At 37.0% G+C, this 9,609-nt stretch overlaps 1 protein-coding gene across 1 annotated transcript; it reads left to right on the top strand.

Annotated features, from left to right (window-relative positions):
* The first annotated feature begins 8,515 nt into the window (after positions 1-8,515).
* On the top strand, positions 8,516-8,842 carry LOC120079277. Its single transcript, XM_039033432.1, has one exon. It carries the CDS (start codon positions 8,516-8,518, stop codon positions 8,840-8,842), a length of 327 nt encoding a protein of 108 aa, XP_038889360.1.
* Positions 8,843-9,609: the final 767 nt, after the last annotated feature.

Raw genomic sequence — 9,609 nt, 5'->3', positions numbered from 1 at the left:
GGCTATAAGGCTCTTTATCTTCTGAAAAAAACCAGACAGGTCGAATTTTGTATTTTTAGAATATGGCGAAAAAGGTAAGAAGAAAGAATTAAAAGACTCAAGGACTGACTCAACTGAAAATGAAGACTTTGACTCAACTGACTCGACTAACTCGCAAGGTGAGGGTGAGCAAAATTAAAAAATGAGAGGAATACCAGTACAAAGAACAGGACGAGGCTTGGGAGCCTATGACTCTTTTACCTGGGATTCTTCCAAATTAAGTCCATACTCATACATAACCTCACAAACTGGCAAGCATGGAGTGACGTCCTCATCATCACTGGAGTAGTAGTCCTCTACAAAGAACTCAACCTTTGAGATATAGACGATGGACTGCTCTGATGTGCTCTCCAGTTTCTGCATGGTGTCCATTAGCTGGGCAACATGGGTGATCCATCCTTGTCCCTGAGCTTGAAGATCCTACTGAGACCAAAAAGAACTATTAGCAAGTTTAGAAATTTAAAATTCTAACTTCATACCTGGGTAAAAATTTCTATAAAGCAGTTTTTGCTCCTCCACCGTGTCAACAGGCACTACCTCATACCTTTGGGTCTCTTTAAAATCAAAGGAATGGTCTGGCAATGACTCGTCCGGCCTCCTAGCTGAAGTTGCAAGTTGAGCAACAAGGTCACTAAGACTTTGCAAATCAGTCCTAGCATCTGCCTCAGGGCAAAGACTCTTCTGTTGGATGCGTTCAAACTCTTATTGCCTACAGAGATTGTCCTACTCAAACTTAAAAGATCTGTTAGCAAGCTCCATAACCAAAGCCTCTAAATACATATCTTGAGCGTGAGTCAACTGGTGTGGTGCTATGAAATCTTGGTCATCAAAGCTTTGTTGCCATCCTGGGTATCCATGATCAAAAGACTCTGCCTCACAAGAATGATGAGCCTCGTAGTCCCAAGGACCATAATATCCTTCCTCGATGAATCCACATGGTCTTGGCATCCATTGCAACCTCGGGCATGCTTGCGTGGGATGCCTCTCGAGTAGGCAAGTCCCACACACCGCTACTTACTGCGATCACCTTCCCACCAAGTGGCCAATCAAGGAAGTCAACTCGGCAAGCTTTAACTAAAAACTAACTAAGAAGAACTAATTGGCTTCCCTAGCCACGAAGCCAATTTGATTACAAGATTTTTTGTATTTCTCCCAAACCCTTGCTATACAAGTAATATTTTTAAATCACCGAATAAACTACACATACTAACTAGTAGTACTAGCGGCAAGTCCGGGGTCGAACCTCAGGGAAGCACGGAAGGTTAGTTCATCAAGTTTGTTTCTAGTTAAATTGATAAATGAGGGGGGATTGGTTGGATAATTGAAGTTGCATGAAAATAAAAATGCAAGAAAAATAAAGATAGAAGCGCAATTAACCAAGATGTCTTCGTTTAGAGGAATGGATTTTCCCAATATAATTTAGATCAATGACCCAATTTATGACTTAAATTCCTTTTTTATGCTTAGTCCAATTGATCAGGATCCCAACCAATGGTCCTAATTATCTAATTAGTAAAAATTCACAAAAAAACGAATCCGCTCCATACAAATTAATGAATTGCATTTAGATCTGGGATTACGCTAAGATGAATGTTAATTTTCAACGTCTAATTAAACAATCAATGCAGTTTTTCTCTAGGTTTCTAGGAACAACCCTTTTTGCCTAAATAACCTATTGCTTCTATTGGGATTGTCCTATAAATATTTGTCAGATATTACAAGGTAATCTCAAAAGCATTAAAATTACATGGAAAAATTATTGGGCATCAATCAACAATTAAAATCATGCAATTTATACATATAGTTCATATCAAAACCCATAAACAAGTTCGAATAAATCATTAAATTAAAATCTCATAAATTACATCGAGTTCCTCCGAATCTTTAAACTAAAAAACCAAAATCTTACTTCCCCATGGAGAATGAGAAGCTACAATCTGGCATCTACTCGATAAATTACTAAAGATACTGAAAATTGAAGGAAAAGGAAGAAGGATAAATTTTTTTTTTTTAGACTCCATCAATTTGGCCTCCAAAATTCGGCACCCCTTGACCTAGGACCGAGGAGTGGAATTTATAATTATCAACGCAGCGTTTCAACACTTGGAGTAGTGTTGCAACGCTGATGCAGCGAGAGGGAAGTGTCAAGTAAGAAGCCCAACACTTGGTTGCGTGCACGCTCAACTCCATGTCTATCAATCGTTGCAACGTCAAAATGCTCTAAAGAAGTGTTGCAACGCTGATGCTTCTTTCTTCAAGCATTGGAGTGAAGCATCAGGATGCTTGAGACGCTGGCGGTGATTTAACTTTGGAGTGTCGCAATGTTTGGAGTAGCGTTGCAACGCTGCGTCCACTGCTAGCTACTCGATGCTCAATGACTCGACACTCGATCTTCGTTCACTCGGTAGCATTTTCTTGATTATTTGGCAGCCTTTTACTCGATGATGCTCGATGGCTGCTTCATACTTAGTGGAACTCGATGGCATTTTGGCTTTTTCAACTCCTTTGAAGCCCGGATGTTCAAATCAACTTTTAATTGCTTCAAATTAAGCTCTTCTTCACCAAATGAATAATTATACCTCTTGATTACTCGATACCTACAAAATCATCAAATAAACACATTAAACATAGTAACGACCGAGAATTAAGCAAAGGAAAATAGTACATTTTTGGTGCTGTCAGGGCTTGATTGTTTTCCATCAATGTTGAAGAGAGTCATCACTGAGGTAAGTAGATTTAGTTTAGATTAGGTTTAACTCTTGATTTTCTTGGTTTAAGGCATGAAACTTCAAAGTTAGGGCTTAATTTTTTTGGTTTGAGGCTTGAACTTTCAAAGTTAGAGCTTAATCTCTCATATATATTCTTGAATCTCATAATAAATTCTTCTTTAATATTGTTCATGGTTTGAGGCATGAACTTTCAAAGTTAAGGCTTGATTTTCTTGGTCTGAGGCTTGAACTTTCAAAGTTAAGGCTTAATCTCTCATGTATATTCTTGATCTACATGTGATATTATAATTTTCGAAGTTATTAACATTACTATTGGTATGTTGCATAGGTTTTGTCTAGAAAGTCACACATTTAGATATGGCTTGATTACCATTTCAAAAGTTGATTTACCTCCTTGTTTAAATGCAACTTTGTTTAAATGCATCTTTCTTGCTTTATTTGAAGTCATTTGCACTTTTCCTTTCGTAGGATATTTTACATTGATCTTGACGTGTTCAGCAAAGTTGAGGATATTTGTTTGAAACTTTGTGTTTGTATCATTTGAAGGATATTTTATACGAAGTGGTTCTTTATTGACATCAAGGTGCTACTATGAGAAAAGTTCTAGCTTCGTAAAAAGTAATTTGTGGACGTTTGAGTTGTTGGGCTTTATTTTATTATGTTTAGTTGCTTTTCCTTCAAGAGGTATGATCTAAAATTAGGTACCATAATATAATGTCAAAGGTAGTTTTGGATTGGTACATGTGATAGTTGTTATGTGGGTAGATGGATAGTTTTGATAGAAGGTTTGGAAATGTATGTTTTGAAACTTTTCATATTTGGTTGACTGTAAGAATTATGTTCCTTATATTGTTTTAGAATTGTCCATATGGGCCTATCCATATTCTTCTAATTAACTTACAAAATCCTTCATGGAGTTGTAAAGTTTCATCTATATGTTGTAGCTTTTATATATTATTTCATTGATATAGGTGCTCAAAGTGACGAGTTCAAGGTGGGCTACGTTATTCTTGTGAGGCGGGAGCATAGTGAGCGAGATTTGGCTAGGATTACTTCATACGGGATTGATAGGTGTAATTTTTTTTTAATTGTTCTTAGAGGGGATGGGGTTGTTAATTGTACAATAGGAAATGTGTTCATATAAGGGTTGATAGTTATTCTACTTTTGAAATTGTTCATATGGGATTGATTATAATGTTGGAATTGTTCATATGGAGTTTTCCATATTCTTTTAACTTAGAAATACTTTATGAGATTGTAATATTGACAATGTTAAAGAAGTGAAGTTTTTATAAAGAGATAATAGTGAAAATTTGGTTGATATATATAAGATTGAAAATGCATATATTATTTATTTGATTGGTGAATGCATGCCATATATATACCAAATGTGGTTTTGAATCAAAATACAGGAGCAATTATAGGTAAAAACGTCAACATTATTATTTTTTTTTAAAAAAAATCACAAGCAAATTTCTTGACCTTTTTTCCTTGTCAAGATTATTGATATTCTTGACATTTTTTCCTTATCAAGAATACTCATATTCTTGACATTTCAAACATGTCGAGTGTCAGTGTTTCTTGACGTTTTTTAAATGTCAAGTGCCACTTTTCTTGACGTTTTTAAAATGTCAAGAAAATCGAAATTCTTGGCATTGGCTTCCTTGATGTTTTTAAAATATCAAGAAAAGTGATTCTTGACATTTAAAAAATGTCAAGAAACACTGTTTTGTAGTAGTGGTGTAAATATGCGGCTGGAGTTATAGAAGAACAACTGAACCTTAGGACTTTTCCTTTCTTGTTACAGGATGACACTAAGGATTGGTTGTACTACTTAGCTCTAGGGTCTATTACTACTTGGAATGAATTGAAAAATAAATTTCTCGAAAAAAAAAAATCCGACTTCTAAGGCCAATTCTATTAGAAAAGACATCTATAGAATTAAACAATTTGTTGGTGAAACACTATCTGAATACTAGGAAAGATACAAAAGGTTGTGTGCTAGTTTTTTGCATCATCAAATATCTTATCAGTTATTAATCCAGTACTTCTGTTGTGGTTTACTTTCTTGTGATAGGAGTTCCATTAATTTTGTTGCTGGTGGTGCTCTTGTTGATAAGACGTTGAAGGAGGTTCAGGAAATAATCTCGTGCATGGCTAAGAATGATCAAAATTTTGGGACAAGAGCTACTGAAATTGATTTATCTTCTACTTCTAAGGTAAAAGAATTAAGTCCCAACTTTCTAACTTGACTACTCTTGTGACACAGATGACTCAAGAAGGAGTAGCACAAGTGAAAAGCTGCGAGGCTTGTGGAGCAATTGGACACCCTTCTAAACCATGTCCTCACAACCAAGTAAATGTAGTTGGAGGTTACCAGAGGAAGCATGACCCTCATGCTCCAGTATATAACCTAGGATGCTGAAATCACCCCAACCTCAAATGGGGAGGTCAAGGTTAAGGGCATCATAGTTCCAGTCACTCCAATCAACCACGATCATCCTCTTCAGGTATGCCATTGGAGGATATTGTTAAATCTTTGGTTAACCACTTTTTAAAATTCCAACAAGATATTCATCCGCTGCAAAAGGACTCCATCCAACTGTCATAGGACACCAAGGCATTGCGACAAGAGGTCAAGACGGGGATGGCAAATCTGGGCACTCAAGTCACACAATTAGCCACTATGGTGGGTCGTTGAGAAGCCAAGAGTTCGGGGAAGCTACCCGCTCAACCAAACCATGCCCAATTGAGTGCCATCGCACTCAGGTGTGGGAAGGAGCTTCCATCACCTACACCTTCCTTAGGCATCCCACCACCACCTAGTAAGTCCAATGAGGAATTCCAGCAAGATGAGAAAAATGAGCCAAATTCGAGGCACACCCATATACTCCTAAGGTAAGTACTTCCTCCTTGTCTTCAATTGAACTTTATATACCTAAGGCTCATTTTTCTAGTAGGTTAGCGAAACCGAAGCAGGAAAATAAGGACGAAGAATTGAGCGAAATGTTTAAAAAAGTTCAAATCAATATTTCCTTCTTGAATGCGATCCAACAAATTTCAAGGTATACTAAGTTCCTCAAAGAACTTTGCACAAAGAAGAGGATAGGTAAGGACAAGGAGCGGGTTATGGTATGTAAAAATGTTTCGGCTTCGTTTAAACTAATATGTCTGAGAAATGTCGAGACCCAAGTATGTTTACCTTACCTTGTATCATTGGTAATAGAGTCATGAGGCATGCTATACTTGATTTGGCAGCTTCCATTAATGTTAATTCGTCTCATGTGTATGAAGAGCTTAAATTAAATGTTTTGCAAAAAATTACCGTATGCATTCAGTTAGCAGATAGATCTTACACTCAGCCTCTGAGGATAATTGAGGATGTTATGTTGCAAGTAAAGGATTTGATTTTCCATATTTACTTCTATATTCTAAAAAATGGATGAGATATGTTCACCTTCTTCTTCTACAATTCTGTTAGGAAGACCATTTATGAAAATTGCAAAAATAAAAATTGATGTTGATAAAAGATGTCTTTCTGTGGAGTTTGATGGAGAAGTTTGTTCATTTAATATGTATGAAGCTATGAAGTTTCTTAAAGTAGTCTTTTTTCATGATTGAAATACATGATCTAGTGGATGACATTTTTTTTGCATGATGATGATGATTATGATCAGTTCATTGTTCATTGTAATGTTTTAGATTCATATGATTTATCTCTTTACTCTGTTGATGTTAGCAACCTAAAAAACCTTCTTCTGACTTTGATTTTGTCGATTAGTAGGTACAAGGGATTGATTTGAAAGTTCTCCTTAGTCATCTGAAGTATGTGTACTTACGCGAAGGAAACACCTTTCCAGTTACAATCTCTAGGCAATTGACACCCACCCAAGAGGACTCTTTGGTTAAGACTTTGAAAACCTATAGGAAAGCCATTGGGTGGACTCTTGACGATATTAAAGGTATAAGTTCTTCCCTCTGCATGCATAGGTTAACCTTGGAGGATGGAGCCAAGGCCACAACTTAACCTCAAAGAAGGCTCAACCCCATGATGAAGGAGGTTGTTCTTAAAGAAATCATCAAGCTCGATGAGGCTAGTATGATTTACCCAGTACCTAACAGTAAGTAGGTAAGTCCTATTCATGTGGTACCAAAGAAGACCGACATGACAATTGTGGAGAACGATAAAGGTGAGATGGTACCAATGCACATTCAGAACGGATGGAGGATGTGTATCGACTTTCAAAAGCTTAATGAGGTAACTAAAAAAGATCATTTTCCTATTCATTTTCTTAACCAGAAGGTGGAACGACTTGTCAGGAAGCCATTCTTTTGTTTTCTTGATGGGTTCTCAGGATTCTACCATATCTCGATCGCGCAAGAAGACCAAGAAAAGATGACCTTCACCTGCAAAGATAGATATTATTGAGGTAGACAAGGAAAAGATAGATGTTACTCCTAACCTTCCGTACCCTACTTGTATTAGGGAAATTCGTTCTTTTCTTGGTAGCGCAAGTTTTTATAAATGTTTTATCAAGGACTTTTTGAAGTTGGCTTTTCATCATCCATATTGTTGCAAAAAGATGTGCCTTTTGAGTTTGATAAAGAGTGCCTAAAGGCCTTTGACACCTTGAGGAAAAGTTGACCACCACCCCAATTCTTCAACCCTCACAATGGGATGTTCCGTTAGAGATAATGTGTGATGCTAGTAATCTAGAAGTGGAAGCAGTTTTGAGATAGCGAGTTGAAAAGAAAAGCCATGTTATTTTTTTTGCATCGAGGACCCTCAATCCTACCCAGATCAACTACACCACGATGGAGAAAGAGATTTTGGCAATTTTTTTTTGCTTTAGATGAATTTCGATCTTATATTCTTGGTTTTTCAGTTACAATTTATATTGACCATTTTGCTCTTAGGTACCTCATGACCAAGAAAGAGTCCAATCCTTGACTTGCTCGTTGGATTCTTCTCCTTCAGGAATTTAATCTAACCATCAAGGATATGAGAGGTGCAAAAACCTCTATGGTAGACCATTTGAGCATGATCGTACAAGAAGAAGATCCTACACCTGTATGAGAGGATTTTTCAAATGAATACCTGTTCCAGATGACCACATCAATTCCATGCTATTCTAACATGTTAAATTTCCTTGTTACTGGTAAGTTCCTTCATGATATGCCTAGTTCTAGAAAAGCTAAATTGAGGAGGGATTTGAAATATTTTGTTTGGGATCCACCATATCTTTGGAAGATTTTCTCTGATCAAATTATTAGGAGGCATGTCCCAAATGAGGAATTTGAGTTCGTACTTTCATTCTTTCATGATCTGACATGTGGTAGGCATTTTAGGCCTAAAAAAACTGCTAGGAAAGTTTTAGATAGTGGATTGATATGGAACTCTTTATTTGCTGACTGTATGCATTTTGTAAATCTTGTAAGAGATGTTCGAAGTCAAGATCTTTGTCTAGAAGGAATGAAATGCCACTTAACTCTATTTTTATGTGTGAGGTTTTCGATGTCTGGAGTATGGATTTCATGGGACCCTTTCTCTTTTCTTTTGGGTATTTGTATATATTGTTAGCTGTGGATTATAGATCGAAGTTGGTTGAGGCTATCCCCACTAGGACTAACAATGTTGTTGTTGTTTCAGGATTTTTAAAAGCTAACATATTTTTCAGATTTAGTATTCCTCGAGCCATAATCAGTGACCAGGGTTCACACTTTGTAACTAAACCATTGAGACTATTATGAGGAAGTATGGAGTCCATCATCGAGTTGCAACTCCATACCATCCTCAGACGAATGGCCAAATAGAAATATCCAATCGAGAGGTTAATAGTATCATTGAGAAAACCGCCAACCCAAAAAGGAAGGATTGGAGCACACGCCTCGACGATGCTCTTTCGGCTTACATGACCGATTTCAAAACTCCCATTGCGACGATGCCCTTCAAGTTTGTCTATGGAAAGGCGTGCCATTTACCAGTAAAGGTCGAGCACAATGCCTATTGGGCGGTTAAACAATGCAATATGAGTTTAGCCCAAGCTGGTGAAGAAAGGCTTCTGGAACTGTAAAAGTTGGAAGAGTTACATCTTAAAGCTTATGAGAACTCTAGACTTTACAAGGAAAAGACAAAGCTAATTCATGATAAAGGTCTTGTAAAGAAAAAGTTCAAGGTCAGCCAAAAGGTGTTGCTTTTCAATTCGCACCTCTAACTCATACCAGGTAAGATTAGGTCCAAATGGCTTGGTCCTTTTGAAATTACTAATCTTTTTCCTTATGGTGTAGTTGAGATTAGAAGTTGGGAGACTGGAAAGATGTTCAAGGTGAATGGGCACTGCCTCAAGATCTTAAATGAAGGGGAAGTCAACCTAGCTCGCTCGATTTTTCGGTTGACTCCACCCTCATTCATTTAAGCCCATCTTCACCCAATGTCGAGCAAAAGATGCTAAAAGTTGTGCTTCCTGGAGCCAGTTAGGCGTAAAAATTTTATTTTTCTTTATTTCTTCTGTTTATTTAAAAACAAATTGAAAGAATGATTGATTACCCCTTTTCTTTTTACAGAAAATCATACTTTTGGCTCTTTAAAGGATAACTTCCCATGCTCATGCTTGTGTCCAATTCCAGGGGAATTTTTCTATTCCCTTTGTTCCCTTTCTTTATCCTTCACATAAATTGTAGTTTAGATATACATTGAGGACAATGCATATTTCTAAAGTTGTGCATAACCTATACCATCCTTTTTTTTTTGGTGCGGCAGGGGCGCGGGCGCACGACTGCGCATTCGCATAATGGGTATACACAACTGTTGAGTTCTTTTTATTCTTTGATTCACATGTTC

This window comes from Benincasa hispida, chromosome 6 (genome assembly GCF_009727055.1).
Source record: "Benincasa hispida cultivar B227 chromosome 6, ASM972705v1, whole genome shotgun sequence".
Taxonomy (NCBI): domain Eukaryota; kingdom Viridiplantae; phylum Streptophyta; class Magnoliopsida; order Cucurbitales; family Cucurbitaceae; genus Benincasa; species Benincasa hispida.
The sequence above is the reverse complement of the archived record's forward strand: the minus strand, read 5'-3'. Positions and strand labels throughout refer to the sequence as shown.